The 22,495-nt window shown below is 30.7% G+C and overlaps 4 protein-coding genes across 7 annotated transcripts; 2 read left to right on the top strand and 2 right to left on the bottom strand.

Annotated features, from left to right (window-relative positions):
• Positions 1–1,160: 1,160 nt before the first annotated feature.
• LOC105768514 (uncharacterized) lies at positions 1,161–2,169 on the top strand. 2 transcript variants are annotated; one of them, XM_012588468.2, is made up of 2 exons: positions 1,161–1,448; positions 1,834–2,169. In XM_012588468.2, the coding sequence occupies exon 2, from the start codon at positions 1,834–1,836 to the stop codon at positions 2,020–2,022; it is 189 nt and encodes a 62-aa protein (XP_012443922.1). In that variant the 5' UTR covers positions 1,161–1,448; the 3' UTR covers positions 2,023–2,169. The 2 variants fall into 2 exon arrangements, with proteins under 2 accessions (XP_012443922.1, XP_012443921.1); XM_012588467.2 differs by having other exon boundaries at positions 1,204–1,448; positions 1,829–2,169.
• Positions 2,170–4,233: 2,064 nt separating this feature from the next.
• LOC105768515 (40S ribosomal protein S8) lies at positions 4,234–7,114 on the bottom strand. Its single transcript, XM_012588469.2, has 5 exons — positions 6,982–7,114; positions 6,807–6,879; positions 6,068–6,401; positions 5,131–5,300; positions 4,234–4,556 (listed from the first exon to the last, which is right to left on the bottom strand). Exons 1-5 carry the CDS (start codon positions 6,983–6,985, stop codon positions 4,481–4,483), a joined length of 657 nt encoding a protein of 218 aa, XP_012443923.1. The 5' UTR covers positions 6,986–7,114; the 3' UTR covers positions 4,234–4,480.
• A 6,824-nt stretch (positions 7,115–13,938) lies between these two features.
• On the top strand, positions 13,939–16,216 carry LOC105768516 (uncharacterized). 3 transcript variants are annotated; one of them, XM_012588470.2, is made up of 2 exons: positions 13,939–14,107; positions 14,910–16,216. In XM_012588470.2, the coding sequence occupies exon 2, from the start codon at positions 14,923–14,925 to the stop codon at positions 16,021–16,023; it is 1,101 nt and encodes a 366-aa protein (XP_012443924.1). In that variant the 5' UTR covers positions 13,939–14,107; positions 14,910–14,922; the 3' UTR covers positions 16,024–16,216. The 3 variants fall into 3 exon arrangements, with proteins under 3 accessions (XP_012443924.1, XP_012443925.1, XP_012443926.1); XM_012588471.2 differs by lacking the exon at positions 13,939–14,107 and adding an exon at positions 14,151–14,342; XM_012588472.2 differs by lacking the exon at positions 13,939–14,107 and adding an exon at positions 14,408–14,775.
• A 3,073-nt stretch (positions 16,217–19,289) lies between these two features.
• On the bottom strand, positions 19,290–22,275 carry LOC105768517 (heterogeneous nuclear ribonucleoprotein 1). The gene is made up of 5 exons (XM_012588473.2): positions 22,019–22,275; positions 21,802–21,917; positions 21,308–21,535; positions 20,046–21,225; positions 19,290–19,873 (listed from the first exon to the last, which is right to left on the bottom strand). Exons 3-5 carry the CDS (start codon positions 21,527–21,529, stop codon positions 19,860–19,862), a joined length of 1,416 nt encoding a protein of 471 aa, XP_012443927.1. The 5' UTR covers positions 21,530–21,535; positions 21,802–21,917; positions 22,019–22,275; the 3' UTR covers positions 19,290–19,859.
• Positions 22,276–22,495: the final 220 nt, after the last annotated feature.

Raw genomic sequence — 22,495 nt, forward strand, 5'->3', positions numbered from 1 at the left:
ACACGGTTGCCTAGGCATCGAAGACTTGCCTGATAAATCCCGATACCATACCCCTCTAGAAAGTCATTTTAGCTATTATTTGGGAGGTATCGATAGTAGTTTTGACAACTATGTAAAGCTCATTTGCACCCCTACATTTTGAACTCAGCCTTAAAATTTATGTGTTAAGATCAATTTTTTTAAAACCGAAACGGTAGTCAAATCGATCGGGTTATCGGTTCGTTGATCCGATTAGTTGGATTGATTAGATTAAAAAATTATTAAATTTTAAAAAATTAAAATTAAAAAATTAGTTTAATCGATTCAATCATCAGGTCAACCGATCCATACTGGTTTCCAATCTAATCGGTTCAAAGTCATTCTCCCCACTAGTATCTTAACTGATTCTCAATCCAACCCGTCTAATCGATCAGGTCAGTGTGGTTCAACCATCCTTGGTTAAGATAACCCAATCTACGATATGGATCACGTAATGTTAGTCTATAAAAGAACAGGCTAGGACTAGACCTGATCAACGGTCGGGCCACTTGCTCAGGCCCAAAGGCCTACTTGTAAAATGGGTTTGAACAAAAAAATAAGACTTGTTTTCTAAATGGGTTGTGCTTCGGGTAGAATTTTTTCGCCCAAGCCCGACCCGACCCTAATCACATGCCTATACTTTTTTTTTACATACTTTCAATTTGTTGGGAAACATTTATTTTAATATTTGTAGTGTTATGTAGTATATTTTTTTAAAAATTTGTTTTTATATAAAAATCTAAAATAAATTATTACAGCCAAGCTTGGTTGGGCTCGGATTTGGTATTTTTAAAATGGATCGAGCTTGGAAAAAAATTTAGCCCCAGTTTTCACCGGCTCTGGTTGGGTTGGGTTCAAGCTTAGAAAGCAGGCCTAATATTTTACACCGGCCCAGCCCAAACCCGACCTAGCTCTTGATGAGGTCTTGCTAGAACTTAGAATCATCTTTTTTCTCCCTTGTGAAAAAGGGTTAATATAACATATGGTACTTTAGTTTGGCTTTAATATTTAATTTGGTATTTAAATTTTTTTTATTTTCAATTAATACATGAGTTTAACTTTAATATTCAATTTGGTACTCAGACCAAACAATATCAGGTGACCCTATGAACATTTGATACGTTTACTCTAATAAAAAAACATATGTACTTAATTGAAATAAAAAGCTCAAATACTAAATTAAACATTAAAACTAAACTTTTGTAAGGGAAAAAAATTAAGTAAGAAAACTTAGGTACCAAATTGAACATTAAATCCAAACTCATGCCCCAAATAGTATATTAAGCTGTAAAAAATAAAAACAAAAAAATCAACCCTTTAATGGATTACAATTGTTCTTATTTTTTGTCGAATCTGAAGTTCAAAACATTCCAATATTAGACAAAGTCTATTCCTTGGGAACTTGCCTGTTTAAAGCATTGCAGTTTGAGGTATGAGTTCCTTCTCTGTTATGTTTCAATTTGTAATATCATACAAATATGAAGTAATTATTTCATGTAGAAAAAAGGCATGAATTATGGTGCTTAACCATGTTTATAGTTTTATATCGTTCATGGTGTCATTGTAATTGGGTTAGATTGATTATGAACTAGGTTAAATCAATATAGTTCGCCAAGTGTTTGACAAATTGCCTCTGAGAAAAAGCATGTATTTACTATGCGGTTTATAACATGTTACCCACCTAAACCCGCGAAGGGGAGGTCTTAAATTGTGTACATTATTGGAACTTTCTTGGTTCTGGGATCTGTTGTCTGTGTTAACTCGAGCATTTTCATGGTTGGTTTATGTTACATGATTCTTTGGTGATCAGCAAAGATGGTTTTTTGCTTCCCATCTACACCTAAGAAGCTGGCAATGACTGTGGGTTGCTTCATTGCTGGTGCGGGCCTTTTTGTTGTTGGTACGTATCTCTCCTATATAAACGTTGCTCCTCAGCAAGCTCGAATTAAAGCACGAAATGACTTTGTTAAGGAACGGTTAAGAAAGAAATATGGCAAACCATAGAATTGCATTGCACTGTTGCTTCATCCTTGGTTCTTACTCACATTCTCTGCTCTCATTTAATGTTTTTATGGTAATAAGAGTTCGCATTAGAATGTTACTTTGACTTTGGTTTTATGGTAATAACAATTCTCTTTGTTGATTTGGTTATGCACTTGAGATTCACATAAGCTTTAGCAGATATCCTAGATTCGGTAAGAGTACCATGGATATTCTTGTATTAGGAATCGGAGTGCATTTTACCCCTTCTACTCAAAGAATAGGAAAATTAACTCCTATATATTAGATCAAATAATAAGCTAGTTCTTGATTAAAATTTCATTCATTTCTACTGTTAAGTATTTGTGTGGTTGATGGAGCAACTATACAATGACACGTGACGTGTACCTCATGCTAACGTGGAGGGATTAATTTAAGCAAAATGGATGGAAATTTTAACAAACAATAAATTTGATGGAATTTTTTACGTATAGATATCACTTAACATTAGAAATGGATGAAATTTTGAACAGAAGAAATAATTTGCTCTTTGACTTAATATATATGGACTAATTTGCTCATTTTTAAGTAGAGGGGTCAAGTGTGATTCGACACCTAGTACTGGTACTTTTACGTATAGATTCTTATTTTATATGGTTCATAACATTACTTGCTAGATGTGGCTGATTGCTATTATTTACACTAAGTCCAAGTATTATTATCTAAATCCAATTTTAAATTAATTAAATTACTCGTTAAATACTAAAATCTTGTAAATACTCAAAAATATATTAAAATAAGAACTTTAACGAAATGCATCTCATGAATTCGGATATCTAATTTCATTATTCGTAAAAGAAAAATGAATTTAAATAATGGATATTTGATTCCAAATTTGTTATTTACAAAAATAAAACAAATTGAAATATAAATATACCCAAATTAATATTCACATCTTCTTTGAATCCGTTATAAATATAAATAAAATATCGAAAATAAAAATTTCTTTGAATCCGTAACATTAAATTTCTTAAAATATCAAATACATCCAAATATTAAATACCCAAATATCATGCACGTGGAAAAATTAAATTAAATTAATTAGTAAAAAAATATCTCTTAATTTTGATATTAAGTAAATTGGTTTTTTTTAAATTAGAGTAATTTAATTCTTGTTAATTTTGAATGTTAGTAACTATGGATATTTAATCACAACAATAATGTTTTTCGTTAATTGTAAATTATTGGCCGATAACAAATTTAGTCTTCAAAGTTTCCATATTTTATCAATTTGGTCTTGATTTAACAAATTTAGTTCGCAACATTTTCATATGCTATCAATCGATCCTGATTTAACAAATTTAGCCCGTAATATTATATTACGCATTTTGCCAATGTGTACATAATATATATAAACATTAATGGCTAAATTTGCTATACCAATCAAAATTATGTATAATTGCCGAAAACATTAACATCGTGATTATTTGTCTTTAGTTACTTACTTTCAAAATTAACAATGATTAAATTGCTCTAAGTGAGAGAGATTAAAGAAGCGTATTTACCAAACTAATTAGAAGTGACAATTCAACGGGTTCAAATCAAATTATTTTAAATTTGGATTAGTACAAGTTCAGGGTTTTTCGAATTTGAACTTTTCTAAATTGAGAGCTTTTCTGAGTTAAAACGTCCTCAAGTTTAGATTATTCTAAATTAAGATTTCGTTCAACGCAATTTACATCTGAATATAAATTTAAATGTTTATTGTCATTTTACATTTTTCTTTTAAGTATAATATGACTTACTACTACAGTGTACCAACACTAGTTTAAAAATTACTATTTCATTTATTAAAAAATTTTAGAGCTTTTATAAAGAAAATCTCAAACCATACATGATTTATAATTTAATGTGCAAATTATATACATGAACTTTGAGTTTAAAAATTCTGATTTGATTTAATTCTTATAAATTATTAAAACAATTAAGATATTTATCCAGCATAAAAATAAATTAAGATATTTATTTTTAAAATGTGTATGATTAAATCAAAATTAAAATTTTAAATATACATTTGAACCACAAATATAATTTCACATATATAATTATACCAAATTTTAAATTCATTTTTGGATTTTCTTGAATGAGTTTTTTTTTTCAAACACAAATTTTATGAGCTCCCACCTTTTCTTGTTCAAGTCATATTTTCAAGCTCGGGCCTAGTAGTTTGACACCTTTAAAATTAACTAGAGAGCCACATCCCAACCAAAGTTGGCTCCATCTATAAAGTTCAAGATACTACCTTCAAAGTACAAAAAATAACATGCAAGTATATAAAAGTACACAATAATTAATATTCAAACTAAAAAAAAAAAAGCTCAAAACTAACACAATTTCAAATGTTCTCAAATGGTGAAAGTAAGGCAAAAAAAAAAAAGGACATTTTGATCTTAATGATGAAATACTCAAAAGCAACAAAATTTTAGGCAGCTCCCTTCCCCCTCTTTCTCTGCATCTTCTTCATGTAAAACTCCAGCTCTTTGCCCTCCAAGATATATCTATAAATCCCATTTCACATCATATTAGAATAACATTGATACTAGTTATTGTTTCCTAAAGGGTTAATGTAATTTTTGACCCCTGAACTTGATAATTAGGTCCACACTATAGTCTCGAAACTTGCAGCTTTTACCAATTTAATCCCTGAACTTGAATATCGTTGAAGTGTGATGTGACACTAAGATTCTGTCACATCAGCTTTTCCCAAGTTTATATATTTTTAAAAGTTTTGAGTGATTATGTGAAACAATCTCAAAGTGTCACATCATTACACCATAACAGAATCCAAGTTCAAGGACCATACTGAGAAAAGTTGGCAAATTCTGGGACTAATGTGGGGAAAAAATTTCAAGTACTGAAGTGAGCCTAATTGCTAGGTTCAAAGTGAATCCAAACATATCATCCAAGAGACTAACGAATCAAAACAATATTGCGAAGGATAATTAGTCTATTGGCTGTCTAATTAATATTCCTCTTCTAACAAAGCAATTATAGATGCTAATAATAAAGATGAGAAGTTGAGGGTATATGATGGAAGGCTTTTGTAAAATGACTTTTTAAGACATGACATACCCATCAGCACGGCCGCATTGACCAGGCCGTGAAGAGATGCACGCCAGTAAACGACCACTACCAAATTGCTCCTCGATATGGGGGTCAAGTGTGCGACTCTGCTGACGTTTCTCCAGCTTCCTCAAGACATGGCTGCTCTTCTTCACTTCCTCAGTAGCAGTTTCACCTTCCTATAGACAAATGGAGGATTAAAAGAAGAACCATACACATCATTACCTCCGTCTATTTTAGGGACTAGATAAAATTAGTCCTATTGTTAAATGGATCAATTTAATCTCTGTAATTTTAAAAAAGTCAAATAGAACTGAATTGTAACAGAGCTAACATTTACTGTTTAAAAAGTGACCATTTGCAGCTCAATTTCAAACAAAAGATTTCGTTTGCAAAATTATAACAGCTTTCGAAACAACTAACTCTGTTAAACAGTAAATGACATTTTTCAAATAATAAATGTTAACTCTGTTGACATTTGGCCTTATTTGATTCCTTTTAATAGTACAAGGAATAAGTTGGCCCATTTAATAGTAGGACTAATTTGATCCAAGCTCTATAATAGAGGGACCTACCAGGTACTTCCACCCATCATTATGCTTAACCTTAAGTCTTGCCTACGGTACAACTTGGATAGCTATAAAACTTCTATTTTGTAGGAAACCAAGTTCGAGAAGGTGCAGAAACAAACTTATCATAGCATGATAAGAATTAAACTCTCGTATCACAGATCACTCTAACAGCGAGGACAAATCAATTGCAAAAAGAACTGTGCAAAGACACCACTAAAGTGGAGGATAACAAGGTTCAATTTCTTTCTGAAAGACATGAAAAATACAAAAAGAATAAACACAAAGCATAACGACTACCACTTTATTAGAACATATTAATTCATCTGTCATTGAAGCAATATCTGTGAGATGAAAACATGAAAAGATAGTCCTACCTCTCCTTCTTTCTTGGCTCCTGCTGCTGCTTTCTTCTTGCGACCAATGTCAACACCATAGTGCTGGAGATACCATTGCTTGAATGGAGCAGCATCGACTTGAACAATAGCACTCTTCACCAGAGTTTGTGTACGAACCAACTCATTGTTAGACGCATTGTACACCACATCCAAAATTCTGGTCTTACGAGTCACAGCCTCACTTCCCCAGGAGTAGTTTCCTGTGTCAAGCCTCAAGGCACGCCACTTCACATTGCCACCTCGGACCCTAATCCTCCTGACCGTCTTGTTGCTGGATAGCTTTGTGTTTGCAGGTTGCCTTCCAAGCTCATACCTTTCAAGATAAATCACCAAAATTTAGAAAACGAGATAAAATCACATCGAGACATCAACTGAAATAACCTAATAATAATGAGAGAAAAAAATGGACAAGGTCTCTGGATCTAAACAAGCTAGAAAGGCTAAACTTTAATGGTAATGATAAGCAATTTGAATCGATTAGCAAAACCAATAAAAAAAACAAAATTTACTCCAAAATTTTCAACCACAATCAAATGAAGCTAAATCCAAAACTAAAGACTAAAAGTAGAACATTAGTTCAAGCAAATCACAAGAATAAAAGTTCCAATTTCTTAATCATTTTAAATTAACTTTCTAAGCAACCAATCACAGCCAAAAAAGAAAAAGAAAAAAAATAGAAGCACAAAGAAAAATGGAGGAAAAAGGGTCTGTAGATTACTTTCTCTTCTTCCTCCAAGCCTTCTTTTTGCCACCAGTGGCACGCCTCTTGTGCATGGAATCACGAGAAATACCTATCAGTACAAAACAATTAACCCCATTAAACAAGAGAATTAATAATAAAATTCAATGATTTAGAAGAGACTAATAACAAATTAAACGAATGTGAGGAATACCCATTTTGGCTTGGAAGGGGCTTTAGAGTGCTGAAGCAAAATCTCAAAGAAGAAGGAAGCTAGGGTTTGAAAGGAAGTGATACGCTGAGATTAGAAGATCGGTTATACACTCCGAAAAAAAAATTGAAAAAACCCTAGTTTTTATGAAATTACTTTTGTGTCCTTTTCGGATTTGGGTTTTATGTTAGATAATGGATAAATTATGGGTTTTGATCCAATAAATGTTTGGATTAATGATTTGGTCCTTTAAGGCCCAATACTAATGGATGCTTTGGAACCCAATTAGTCCTTCTTTTTTTTCTCTCCAAAGCACCTTCATAAGTTGCAAATCTTAAGCCTACAAGTTCGAGTTTAATACTTGTAATAATTGATTGTAATTATAATTATCGATATGATTAATTGTAATTTTAAAAAATATTAGTAAAAAAATTTCTTCAATCTCTTTCAATTTCGAAATTAAACAAATTGGTCCTTCTAAAAAAAATTAGAGCAATTTAATCCTTATCAATTTTGAAAGTAACTAACTAAGGACAATTAATCACAACGTTCATGTCCTCCATCAGTTGTACATAATTTTGATGGTTAAAATGTACCACAAGTCCCTGTACTTTTAAAAAAATAGGAATTTAATCCTTCTACTTTTTAGATTTCAAAATTTAAGTCCAACTGTTAACACTGTTAAGTTGCTTTTGGATCATCAAATCTTAGATTTTTCATAAAATTATATTAACTTAAAATTTTCATTTTATTACACCTTGATTTTATCATATGAATTCAATTTAACCATTAAACCTAATTATGATTGTTTATTTATACAGTTTATAATTATTTATTTTAGAGAATTTGATTTTATTTTAATATGAAAAGACAACTGCAACTTAATACAGTTTGGTATATAATTTCAACAAGAAATTACAAACATTATCATCACCACATATTTTTATTCATTAAATCAGATAAATGGATTATTCAGTTGTCACATCAGAATTAAATTATCAAAAATTTACATTTTGATGATTTGACTTTAAAAATTATAAAATAATTATTAAATTATTTAAAAATTTTCATTTAAGTCAATTGGAGTATTAAAACCGTTGATATATAACCTTTTCTATTTGCACCGCTACCACCAACTGAAAACTCTCATTTCACTTCTTTTCTATAGATCAATTTTTTTTTCATAAAACAACTTTGAACGTCATAAATATACGAACCAAAATTCAAACAACTTTCTTTTTTGATCTCCGACACTAACCGTCAATCAACCATACCGATCATCGAATCATCGCTTGGAACTTGCTAGTCAGACTTTGAAAAAAGCCTTAACGACTCAGTGACTTAAATAAAAACTTTCGAACAATTCAACGACAATTTTGTAACTTTTTAAAGTTGAATAATCAAAACGCAAATGAGAATAATTTACTTTAATTTTTTTCTTCTTAAATACATCAAGTGTCATATTAAGCAAACACTTTCAAACATGAATAATCTTCAACTTTTATGGGCATCCCAAGTTGAGCAAAATTCAATCTAGAAAAGAGTAACTTTCACCTTTGAGAGCAAAACAAAGTTGATGCCTTTTGGCTAATAGATAGAGCTAATTGTGTTGTTAATCATTTTAATTTCAAAAGTTGTCATCTACCAACAAAAGTTCTTCAAACATGACTAGGTTTTTTTACTTTGACAATTGGATTCTATAAATATAGATAACCCTTTTTTTTGCTTGATGTTATGGTAGTGAAATCTACAAGTTCTTAACACCTTTTTAGATTCCATAGGGCTAAGAAGCTTGTAGATGTGCTTTTATCCATTCTATATGCTAATAGAAGTGTATATCTTTGCAAATGTACAATTAAAGAGCAAAACAAGCTATAGTTTTAGTTCATGAAATGATACTAAAATTGGTCTAATCCATCTCCATCATCATTTAAGATAAAAAGAAGAAAGAAACAAAGAAAAAGGAGAAAGCCCCATTTCTATCAAGAATTCATGTGAGCCAAGGGGTCACCTTTGATTAAAATGAAAAAGATGGTTTGATTAGAGGGTGTTGTAGGCCATGTTTTCTCAAAAGTCTACCCCCATAGGTATTTTTATTATATTTTATTTTTTTTCAATTTTTTCCTTTTTTAAATTTCAAAGGGAGAGTTAAGCATCATTGATTAGTCTATCCCTTTTAAGTCTTTTCAATTAAAAGAAAAATAAATAAGACCCCACCTTATTAAATTTGTCTTTGATTTCTAGCATTTTGGGTTTGCAAAAAAAAAAAAGGGCATTTAGTTTGAAAAATACAAGATAAGGCTTCATGAAGAGGAATGATATCATCACACTTTTTCATTATTGAAATCATTAATTTAACTATTAAATTATATATAAAATCTTATGCGACATAATTTAAAATAAAATTTTAAAATAATAAAATATTGTGGCGTAGAAGTGTTCTTGGCTAGTCAAGCCAAGCTTAAGTATGATATTAACATACATTTTTCTTGCTCAAGCTCAACTTGACCCAAAATTTTATCCAAGTCTAAACATGTTTGTAATGACTAGCCCAAACCAATTTTAGACTCGTATTATTTTAAATTTAATATTTAATAGTTTTATATATTTTTAGTTTATTAAAATGTTATACATATAGAGCCCTTAATATAATTATATCTTACTATAGATTTAATTTTTGTACGAGTTATAAATTATATAATATATAAAAATAACACAATATAATATATTGAAAACTTAGAAATGGGTAGAGCCAAGCTTGGGCATTCAATGATTGAGTTTGAGCATGGCTCATTTTTAAACGGGCTTAATTTTTTTTGCCCAAATTTATTTTTTGGTCCTAATGTTTTTTTCCCAAACTTCCAAAATTTTTACCAGGCCTTCAAGCTTGGGCTAATAACTCGGCTCATGAACAAATTTATTGCGAAATAACTTTAATTAAAAACTAAAATAAAGTAAATTGAAAAAAAGAGAGTGAACGATAGTTTTTGTAAAAGTTTCAAAATTTTTATTTTACAATATTCTTTTTTTTCAAATTTTTATCTTAAATCATGTCACATAATATTTGATTTCTCATTTAACAAGAGAATTAACAATTTTAGTAATAAAAGGACCTTAATAATTTGAGGATGTAATTAGAATGTTTTAAAGTTTGAGGACTAATTTAGAATTAGGCTCATAATTTAGGAATGTTTGGTGCAATTAACTCTTTAGTTAAACACGTTTTAAGTTTTTTACTTTTCAGATATTTGAAATTTAGTCCTATTTTTATTTTAAAAGTTTAATCCGTTTACTTTTCAGATTTAAAAATGTAAGTACAATTTCTAACATTGTAAATTCTTATGTTCAGGCAATGATCATTATAATGTCATTCTTTTTGTTACATAGCTATTAAGTGAGTTTTTTCTAAACTCCAAAATATCGCATCAACAATTATAATAAAAGAATTTTAATAGTGTTAATAATTAAATCTAAATTTTAAAATCTTAAAAATAGAAGGAACAAATTTTAAAAATAAAATAAAGGACTAAATTCCAAATATTAAGAGTACATATTTTAAACTTAACATTTGAAATATTTTTCTAATTATTAATAGTGAAAAATTATAAGCTTTATTGTATATTTATATTTCCATTTTAAAAAATATAAAAACCTTTAAAATAATATAATTTATAAAATAAAATAAAATAAAAGTATTTCATCATTAAAATTAATAAGAGATATAAAATGTTTTTGAATAATAATATAAACTTTTAAATTAGTCCAAATTTGACCACAAAAATAGACAAAAATAAAAATAAAAATAAAAAATTTCCAACTTACAACCTAACCCAACACCAGTGAGGCCCCAATTAAAAGAAAAAAAGGGTAGTGCTCTCTCTCTTCTTCATCCCTTAGTGGGGGATTTTTGTCCCTAAAGTGAGAATTATCCTAAATCCTTACTTTTTGCTTAGTCTTGATTGTTCCAGAATCTCAAAATTTCCTTACTTTTTACACAAAATTGTTATATAGTTATAATAAAGAAAATACTCGATTAGGGTCTGACTCGGGAGTTCGATCTGACATAATAAAAAAAAATCCTAAACTTCTGAATGGGAGATTCATTGAGCCTCCATTTTACTTCTGTTGATTCTCTGTACCAACGCTTCTTATTACAAATATTTTTTCATTCAAGAAAAACAAAAGATTTTTATGTCTTAATTTTGTGGGTATTTAACACATCATTTGTAAGTACAAATAGTTGGTGAAATTAGTGACATTAATTCCATGTTATGTAATAATTATAGAGTTATCCCACAAAAAAGAAGATTGATTAATTTGCTATTATTGCCATTATTTCCCATCAATTAGAGCTTAGGTTAGTTGGATACATGGGAATGGATTTGGCTTTTATCATAAAGAAAAACAAAGTAGAAGAAAGTTTAGAATAGTCTAAATACACCTAATAATTGACCTTTCCAGATACTGTACTTATAATAGATTTCTATTTAATTTTTCGTATCTTTTAATTCTTGAATTTATATTCCCAAAATAGATAAAAAAAAGTTAAACGTCTGTTAACTTGGTTGACGTAATGATTCACGTGTATACCAAAGTTAGCAATTAATTAATTTTAAAATATTAAAAAATATTTTTTATAGTTTTTTAAAACTAATTAATTATTGTCATGGCATCTATATGTATGTCAAACTCTTGATAAATAACATAAGTTTAAGGGCTAAATAAGGTGAAAAATTAAATCAAGGGCGAAAATGATTTTTTTGTAAAGTTGAGGACCAAATAAGTTATTATGCCTATCAAATTTACATATGAACTTTGATTTGGTAAAATTATATACAAGAAACTTGAATTATAGTTCATATGTATACATGAAACTTTAATTTTGTTTTAATTATAGACATTTAAGGAAGTGGATATATACGTATATTTTCATATTAGATTAATATAATTTTTTATGGATGAAATAGATTGCCGTAAAATGGTGCTAATTCGACAATAATATTAATGATTTGTGACAATTGAATAAATCAAGTTAATGTATAATTTTAATATTTATCTCTTCATACAAATAATAACAAATATATATATTTGAAGTATTTTTATCATCTATATAACTATATATAAAAGGAAGGCATGGGAACCTTATGGGTAAACTTTAATTCTAATACCTCTACTTTTTTCAGATTATAAAATGGTTAAATTTTAATATAATCCCTGTATTTTGCTTAAATTTTAGATTTAACCTATATATATTTTAATTTTGACATAATTTGATACGTCAACTTTTATATTGCCATTAGTTAGTCTAAACACTTTATTCTAATTCAAATGATGATACTAATTTTAAAGAATTGTTACAATATTTTTATGTTACATTGATACCAAGATTTTTTTATTTCAAAATGTCATATCAACACGAAAGAATTCTAGCAGCGTAAATAAATGGACCTAAATTTTAAAATTTGAAAGTAGAGATATTAAATTTTAAAAATAAAAGTACAGCGATAAAATTACGAATATACTGAAAAATACAAAAGCTTTGAATAAATTGTAACTTTTAAAATTTTAAACTATAATTTAATTAAGAAATAAATAATTAACCCAACACGAGACGTATTGAAAATGTAATTGGGTTATATTTTTTATGTAATTAAATAAAATAAAAATATAAAAGTAATTATGTGTATAGTACATCTACATGTGATTATAAGTCAAAGTCTCAAAAAAAAATTAATATCCTAACATGCCATTCATGCATTTATTGACTTTAATGGTGAGACTGAATGCTGAAATTTATTATCTAGAAAGCAAGAGTTTGACTACAAACACCTAAGCATTCAATGTTTCAAACTGCCATTGAAGACAGGCATTAATATTTGCAGGCTTGCAAACTTATGGCTATCCTATTTTCCCTTTTATTTTGTCAATGAAAACTCCACAGGCAATTAATGGTTGATAAATATTAGTTATACATATATGTATATATCATATAAAGTAAGATATATATAATAGAAATTATTTTACGGATCATTTCCACATATTATTTATGGTTTCCTTTTAATTATTTTATGATATATTAATAATTTTTTTCACGTCATTGAATTTTTTTACTTTAAACCTTGAACTCGAACCTCAAATTTTGATCCCCAAACCTTGAAAGTTTAAGGTTCAAGTTTAAAGTTTAGGATTTGAGCTTGAGGTTTGGGTTTAGAGTCTAAGTTCAGGTCACACATTATCGCAAGTTTACAATCCAAATACGTAATATGTCGAATATTTTTGATTTCTCATTTCTATTACAAGTATCATCCAAATGACCATAAATCTATATAAAAAAAATCAATGCAATGAGAAATTATAAATATTTTTCATTCAATATGTTTTTATATATTAAGTACAATTACACTTTTAACTTCGATTCAAAGGGAGCTCTCATGGCTGGGAATGGATAGGCATTAACTACATCATTCGTATTTAAGCTTGTTTTTCAAAAGCATACAAAAACCATTGATTTCACTGATTGACTGTTGAATCACCTTGTAATCTAATGGATCTTGTTAATAAAAAGGGTTTTTTGTATTACAGGTATGATCCAAATGACTCTAAAGGTGAGTTTGGATGGGCGGTGCGTTTAACTGTAGTGTGAGACAAAAAGTAAGGTAAACGCACTACACCACACTCAATCGCCCATCCAAACTCACACTAAATCTATAAAAAGAATCAATGCAATGAGAAATTATAAATATAAATGCACCGTTAATTCTTAGTTGATGATAAAAGGAAAAAGGAAAAAAGAAAACTTTAAAAAGACAGTATTTTGATTCAAGAATTATTGCATAGTTAATAATATACAGAATAATTATGGAGCCACACATCCACATGAACTTGTCTCTGACAATGAACAGTTTAGGTAAAATAGAAATATAAAGGAAAAAAATACTGTATAATAAAAATGTATATAAATATAAAATTTCCCATGTCATTGTAATCATAAGCTTCAGATAAGGAAAAAAAATTAAAATATTCATAAAACATTACCACTGACCCAACAGCTCCAACAGCACACACTCTCTTTCCGACAAGCTTCCATACACGCCTCTCAGAACTGAGAATCCACTGGTTTTTTTTATTTGTAAGAGATTTTATTCTTTTGTATTCCTTTTTTTTGTTTTTTGGTATTATATAGAATACAGTGCTTCCTGTTAGAAACTACCAAAAAGGAAAAAGAAAAGAAAAAAATAAGAAGCTCAGTTCTTTACAAAGAAAACCCCAAAAAAAGGGACCTCGATTTTGGAACTGGGTTTGTGTTTTTGTTTAAAGTTTGTTTGACTTTAAAGTCACATAGACATTAGAGCCAGAGCCCCGAGGTGAATATACAGTTCATGTTTTTTTATTATTGTTATTTAATATTGATTTGGAATTGCTTTAAGTTGAGAGGAAATTTGGGAATTTTCATTGGGATTTTCTTTTTCCTGTTTTTACTCTTCCTTGGATTCTGGTTTTTGTGAAGAAAAATTAAAAAAAGTTGGTTGCTTTATTGGAATCTGAGCTTTAACTGTTGATGGGTCTTTGCCAAGTCTCTCAAACTTCAAAAATTTCAACTATATAATAAAATCTAAATGTTAGGTCTTTTTTAGATAGTTTTAAATTCTGGGTTTCTCAAACTTCAGAAATTTCAACTATATAATAAAATCTAAATGTTAGGTCTTTTTTAGAGAGTTTTAAATTCTGGGTTTTTCTTTTTTGGTTTTAAAAGGCAAATCTTTTGAGTTTTTGGTTGGTGTTCTTGGTTAGATAAAGGTTAATAATTAGGCTTCAATTTGGAATTTTCATATCCTAGTGTTTTGATTGAAGAATTTAGGGTTTTTTATTTGGGAATTGTTTCTCCTCTTAGAACTGATTTGGGGAAATTTTTTTTCTTTTGTTTTTGACAGGTTTCATTTGACCATGGATTCCCCACAATCAGTTGTGTCACCATTGAAGAACACAGTTATAGCTGAATCTGGTGAGAAGCAAAAATCCAACACAGAAGAAGCTGTTTTGTCCAAGAAAGACAACAACATCCTAGGTGTTCTTGAAGTTTATGTTCATCAAGCAAGGGACATTCATAACATCTGCATTTATCACAAACAAGATGTGTATGCTAAGCTTTGTCTCACCACTGATCCTCAAACCACTGTTTCCACCAAGATCATCAATGGTGGTGGAAGGAATCCGGTGTTCAACGACAACCTCCGTCTCGATGTTGGGAACATCGATTCGTGTCTTAAAATCGAGATATTCATGATGAGTAGAGTGAAGAATTATCTTGAAGATCAGTTATTGGGGTTTGCATTGGTACCACTGTCTGAAGTAATACTCAAGAATGGGAAATTGGAGAAAGAGTTCTCCCTTTCTTCGACGGATTTGTTTCATTCGCCGGCTGGTTTCGTTCAATTGTCGCTCGAGTATATCGGATCATCTCCCGATGTAATGACTATCCCTAATGTTGTTGTTGATGAAACCGTTAAGGATTCGGAAACGGAGGAGCTCGAAAAGATCGAGTTCCCGGATCCGAAAATCGTTAACGAGAACCAAATGATGGTGTCCGAGTACTTTGGGATCTCGTGTTCGAATTTGGACTCCAAGAATTCGGAAATGGGTGTTAATGTATTGGATTCAATCCAAGTCCCTGAGCTTGATTCTCCCCCAAGTAGTGTTTCCACCAATGGGGTTTCCCTTTCAAGCTCCGAGTCTTCCGATGGCGCTTCGAAAGAGAAAACCGTCGATGTGGGTGACGGTGACAGCAATTTATCCGGGGCGAAACCGGTTGTTTCCGTCAATATCGAGCCTGAAATGAAGGTGGTACAACAAGACATAGTGGACATGTACATGAAAAGCATGCAACAATTTACCGAGTCCTTAGCTAAGATGAAATTGCCTTTGGACATCGATAGTGGACCGGCCAAATCGGAGAATTCGAATTCGAGTACTACATCCGATCAGAAGACACCGGCATCGAAAAATTCCGGTAATCGAGTGTTTTATGGAAGTCGGGCTTTCTTTTAAAGCTTATATCTTCATCTTTTGAAAAAAGGAAGACACATAGGTGACTTCAGATTTTTAGGATGGTGACTTGTAATATGTTGTTTTCCTTGATGGCAAAAAATCATGACATTATGACTCACTGTTACTACCTTTGTTTCACTGCAACTGCTCTTAGTTTATATATATATATATATGAACCTTTCCTTTTTTATAATGGCACATCATATATTTTCTAATCATGATTAATCATATTCTTGTTATGTTTGGTCCCACCTTCCAAAGTATTTGTATTCGACACATATTCGGACATTTCACTTCAATTTCTACAGTCGAAGAATATTGAAGCAGATCTTCGAAAACAAGTGCGATGACAGGCGAGGGTGATGGAGACAATAAAGGGTTGAGAAATGCGAGAGTTACGGTTGTTGTGATTGTAGAAAGAAAGTCGCAAAAAGAATTTTAAAGAACTCGAGTTTGTCGAAAGATCAAAAAGTCTCAAATGAAACGTTTAATCCTCTATTTATAAACATTAAAAAGGAAGTTATTCAAAGACGGTTATAACGAGAAAGTGGGGATGAACATGTTAAACTAACGAGTAGTGAGATTGAGAGAAGTTGGCAAACGTGCTCCTATACTCTTCATGACATCCGAAGCAACCTAGGAATCCTACTAACCTTTCAAGTTAAGGCGTGTATCAAGCCAAAAAATGATTTTTCACTAGAGAAGCAACAAAGAACATTCGACTTTTGGAGTCAAATGTGCGATCAAATCACACCACCCAATATTACGTTATTTAAATATTTCATGTATCATTATATTAGATTATTTAATTATCATATAACTTAAAATTTTTTACTTTCTACTATCATGTTTAAAACGGACATTTTAATCTTACAATAATGAATAACACTAAGAATTAACAAATCGTATTTTTTAAAACATTTTTTCTAAAACACTTTTCAATCACAATAGTAACGGAGAACTATCCCTTAATTTCAATAAAAGTCATTTTCAACATAATATTATTCATGAGGATATCTGCTCTCAAGAGATGATATTTATTTCAACATTTTTAGTGTATTTAGTATATTATTTTTCAAAATAAAATTAATCTGAAAAAATTGAATAAATTAACTTTACGTTTCTTAAATTGAAACCTAAACTTAAAAATTAATTTAGATACCTTATATAAGCTTGACTCAAACCGGGGATAAGCTCTAGATATTACTTATAAGCAACTTGTATAAATTGGAGTATGTAGTAGTGGTGGTACATTTCTCGAGTTACGTGCAAATAAGTGAAATTTGCGGTGCAATCAGAGCCGTACAGTTATTGTCAAAACCTAGGTAAATGTCATTTTCTTTGTAAAAACAGAACCCAATTCCCAGGTTTTTTTTTAATAAAAATTAATCGATTAAAAAAAATTGAAATATGTATTCTTTGTAAATTCATTTAGAATTTAAAAATTTAGTGTTTTTATTTTTTAAAATTTTAAAATATTTTATTAAATTTAAGTTTATTATAATATTTTTTATAAAATAATTATCAAGCGAGTATTTTTTATTTTAAAATATTATATTAATAAATTTAACATTTAAACTAAAAGGTAAAAAGATTAAAATTCTATAAATAAAAGTAAATGGACTAAATTTTAAATTTACAAATAATATAAAAATTATGACATATCTTAATAAAAGTTCAAATTGCCAAAAAAAAAATTTAACTTATCAAAATCAAAGAAAGGTAAACGTACCATGGAATTCATTTTACTAAAAGTACCGTAAAAACGGGTAAACTAGTCACTGTATGTTAGATCAAGGGAGTATATTGGTCATTCTGTTAAAAATTCTATCTATTTCTACTGTTAAAAATCTAGTTCTTATATCTCAAAAATGGGTATCTACCCATGACACACCACGTGTAACTGTTTGGTTATTCTGTCAACTATATTAATTTTTAACTTTCATCTAACGTATAAAGACTAATTTACTATTTCTTACTATAGTTATAATGAGCTAACTTTCTAGCAGTGAAACAAATTATTAAAGTTGAAGTCAATCATCCATGTATGGTCATTCATGAATGAACCACCAGAACCTTTTTCTCTTTTGGACATACATTTGTGACCAAAAGTAGAGGGACCAACAAAAAACAAAATTCAATTTGGGGGCACAAAATAAATACATAAATAAATAAGAGATCCTGCCTAAACCAAAATGGCATTTTAACCTTTGCCCCCAATGTAAATTTGAATGAAAATTTTATCATCTTAAACCTGTGTTCACTTGGGGAAATTTTTTTTAAATGGACTCAAAATCCAATTACTTCGACCTCAAGTCAAGGTTAAATTATGCTATTAGTACCTATACTATTCGTAATCCTATAATTTGGTAATTTTAATTCTTATTCTTTTAAAATTTTAGTCCATTGTTTTCAAAATATTATCATATGCAAAAAAATCTCAACTAATACTAATAGATTTAACAACTATAGTTCATGTTAAGATTAAAATTTTGAAATTCGTAAAATACGAATATTAAAAACGATCCAATTGAAGAACATGAACTAAATTTACAACTAATGACAGAAATGAACCAAACATATTTAATTGTTACGGTTTATTAAAAACTAAAATTCCGAAAGTCAAATAAATCCCCCCAAGTATAGGGTCTAACAATGCAATTTGACCTCACTCTTATTCCCATCTAACATCATTATTATTATTTTAGTAGCAACTTGCAAAATGAAAACCCACATAACATATAATTTAACCTAATTAGTTAAAAAATAATATTTAACCTAGGGTCGGATTCGAAATTCAAATCTCAACATCTGCAATCTTTTTATCATAACCATCCCAACTTTTTTTATACCAAAAGTACCCAAAAAAGAAAATAGAAAACTTAAATAAAGTGAATTGGATAGTGGAAACCTACTAAAATCCACATATCAAAAAAGTTCATCTCATTATCATAAAATGAAAATTCACATAAAGTTAGGAGAGGACCACAATCATGGTAGTATCCATTTTTGGATGCCACTATTAAATAAATAAATGAAAGTGATTTGAAAACCCCAGCAAGAAAAATTCCAGTTTTCTATGGAAAAAGTAAGGATAAGAGCTTAGTATGGCCACAAAAATGGAAACCTATGAATAACACACCAATGGCAATTAATGATGCAGCACAGTCCGGATTCCGATTGTATCGGTATATCATAACCATAGAAAAACAGCATGTCGATGAGAGATGAGCAGCAACAGCAAAAGCAAATGCAAAGGCAAAAGATGGAGAAATTCTTGTAACTTATTTGATTGGGATTTTTTTTTATATGGACGTTTTCTCTAATGTTTCACACTAGCAAATCGAATCGAATCGAAACTCCTTAAAATCGGAGAGAAAAAACAATCCCGGATAATACGAAGAAGAATATAAGGACAAGAACCAGCAGCTTCGCCAGGCATTACAGCAGTTGAAAATTTTGAAAAAGAAAAAAAAGGGAAAAATCATTAATACCCTATTGTTCAATGTACCACGATTGGCACGCGTTCGAACCGATCTTCCGGAGTATATATATCCCGCATTCTGATTGTAAACCTCACTCAAATGCCAAGAAAGGAACCTAAATTTTGTTTTTTCACTATTTTAAATAAAGTAAAAAGAAAAAAATCAAATCTCAAACCTTGTTGAAAATCGCTTGAAACCGCTCACTCTGAATGTGTATATTTCAAACCATTAACCGTCGTTAGTGCCATAAGATCAATTTCCGTGTAAGCCAACATAGTAACGAGTCATATCGAATTTGTGCAAATCCATTCACCCTACATTATAGTATCTGATATCCGAATACCGGATCTCCTAGGCAGCAATTCCTGAAAGATGAAACAAAGAAATAGATGAATTAATGAATGCTGCAAAAGCCGGGATTCACCTCTCAAGCCTCAACATTCGGTCTTACGACATTATTAATAATACTGAATTTTCGGTGTTCATATAGGGGTAATCCGATAACAATTGTTAAATAGGCAAAACAAGCATGTTTACCTCTATTGGACTGTCTACTTGCGACATTGTAACTTCCAACATAATCCTCAGAGGGTCTTGTAGTAACATCTGCGGATGTATTGCCAAGTCCATAACCAAACGAGCTAGATCCATCCAAGTCAGGTGATGCAAACTTCCAAGTTGAGTCACCATAAACTGAAGCATTACGGTAAAGATCTCCATAGGAGCCTTCAATATTACCAGTTGACCCAGCAAATGATGATGGTGGTGCTGCAACAATGCCGATGTTTCTTCCATATCCACCCCCTCCCAAACTGTAGTTGTCATCGGCACTCCCACCAGTATAACCAGAAGCGTTCCCTCCACTTCGAGCGGGAAGAGAAGGTCTCCAATTTGCCCCACTATTTCCTAAAGAACCGAAACTACCATTTCCAGACCCTAAGTAACTAGCAGGACTGGAAGCATTTGTAGCATTGCTAAGGCCTACATTTCCCCAAACATTCCGAGTAGCAGGGCTCAAAACAGAATCGTTTCTTCCACTTCCGACACCATAACCAATTGGAGTATTATACCTGTTTGAATTCCCACCGTAATACGGACTAATTATCTGTCCGTATCCAAGACTGTTACCAAAGTTAGAATTCCCACCATAGTTCGCGCTCATTCCTGGTTCCATATTCATACCAATTCCGTACCCAGTGGTACTAAATGGAGAAAACCCGTTTTGCCTACTAGCGAGAGGATTAAACCTACCATCCATCCTAACTCCAATGCCTCCGATGGGACTTAGATTAAATCCTTGAGCATAACTATTGAGGAAGTTGGAAGCCCTATTTAAACCATAATTATATCCAACAACATTGCGGTTGGTAACACCTGGAGATAGTTCTTTAGGAACTGCTCTCTTGACCTCAACCAATTTCCCATTGAGTTCGTGAAATGTTTTATGTAGGACTTTGTCTACTGCTTCTTCCGAATCATAGGTGATGAAGCCGAACCCTCTCGGCCTTTGTGTATTATGATCATACATCACCACAACATCAGTAATTTTACCAAATTGATCAAAGTAGTTCTTAAAGTCAACCTCGGTGACGGTAGATGCCAAACCTCCAACAAAAATCTTTTTCGTTTGTCCAATACCGGTAGATCCAGTGACACCAACCACGTTCCGGTTTAGAACAATTTGATCATCCCTAGGAACAGCCTTCTTTGCCTCAACCTGAAAAATCGGGCAGTCAAAAACTTGAATCAAATAATTGCATCTTGATTTTAAAAAGGATAATTATAATCGAGGCTCTCACCTTGCGACCATCGATCATATGCTTATCCATAATTACCCTCTCAGCAACAGCAGAATCGGCAAAGACAACGAAACCAAAGCCACGGGCACGGCCAGTGACACGATCTCTCATGATCATTGCCTCCACCACTTCCCCGTACTTTCCGAAATACTCCTTAAGACGTTCCTCATCGGTGTCCCATGATATCCCACCAATGAAGAGTTTACCAAGATCAGATTCCATCTTTATCTAAAATCACCATCATTAAACCACCAATTTCAATCCCCAAAAACACAAATTCTAAACTTTGTTTTTCTCAAAATAATGTTTCCCACAATTGGATTCAAAAATTAAATTTCTCAAATTCAATCAGAATTCCGATACCAATTCAATAAAAGTAACTCTTTCACATCATCCTGAATTATCCAAATTATCATCAGCAGCTAAAATAGGATCCATCTTTATGCATAACAATAACAACAATTAAACACTAAAATTAAAAGGAAAACACATACCTTTTTATTGTGAACAGATAGAATCCTACCAAAGAAAAAATGGGGATCTGTCAAATCCAATATAGGATCATCTGAAAAAATACTTTATACACTAATCAGAAGACAACCCAGAATTCCTGCCAATCAAAAAGGAAAAAAAAAAAAACTTTAAAATTGAGACCAAATTATGTGGATCAAAACAAAAAGACCAAAGAGCATGAAGAAGATCAAAATTTACCATATTGGAAATGACCCAGATGAGAAAATGGGAAGGAAATTAAGATCTGAGATGAGAAATGATGATAGTGGAAACAGAAGTGGAGGTTTTATAGTTCATTTTCTTAAAAAAAAAAAAATCCTTTTTCTCTCTTTTCTCCTCCTCTTCTTTGGTTATTCCACTCCTCTTAATTAAATCAAAAGAAATGGAATTTGAGGAAAGACAAGAGAAGAGAGAGAATATATGGTGTGTGTGCGTGAGAGAGAGAGAGAAGGGGGGGGGGGGGAGAGAGATTGAGATTGGCAATCCTCTGGGCTAAGAATATTTGGAGTATTGATGGCAGGAGAGGGTGATTTTTTTATGGTTTTATTTATGTTTTAGCCCCTAAATTATACATTTAATTATATTAATACTTTTATTTTTCTCCCATATTAATACCTCAACTTTATTTCGGTTAATATTTCCACTCCAAATGCCAAATGGCATTAAAAAAGTTGG

Source organism: Gossypium raimondii, chromosome 5, assembly GCF_025698545.1.
Source record: "Gossypium raimondii isolate GPD5lz chromosome 5, ASM2569854v1, whole genome shotgun sequence".
Lineage (NCBI taxonomy): Eukaryota > Viridiplantae > Streptophyta > Magnoliopsida > Malvales > Malvaceae > Gossypium > Gossypium raimondii.

What these genes read in the sequence shown, in the direction of transcription:
- LOC105768514 (XM_012588468.2), top strand. Translation starts at nt 1,834, where the DNA reads ATGGTTTTTTGCTTCCCATCTACACCTAAGAAGCTGGCAATGACTGTG.
- LOC105768515 (XM_012588469.2), bottom strand. An exon ending in GCTTGGAGGAAGAAGAGAAA is followed by an intron (nt 6,402 to 6,806) that starts GTAATCTACAGA and finishes TTATCTTGAAAG; the next exon opens with GTATGAGCTTGGAAGGCAAC. An exon ending in GAGCCAAGAAAGAAGGAGAG is followed by an intron (nt 5,301 to 6,067) that starts GTAGGACTATCT and finishes ATTTGTCTATAG; the next exon opens with GAAGGTGAAACTGCTACTGA.
- LOC105768516 (XM_012588470.2), top strand. Translation starts at nt 14,923, where the DNA reads ATGGATTCCCCACAATCAGTTGTGTCACCATTGAAGAACACAGTTATA.
- LOC105768517 (XM_012588473.2), bottom strand. Translation starts at nt 21,529, where the DNA reads ATGGAATCTGATCTTGGTAAACTCTTCATTGGTGGGATATCATGGGAC. An exon ending in ATATGATCGATGGTCGCAAG is followed by an intron (nt 21,226 to 21,307) that starts GTGAGAGCCTCG and finishes CCGATTTTTCAG; the next exon opens with GTTGAGGCAAAGAAGGCTGT.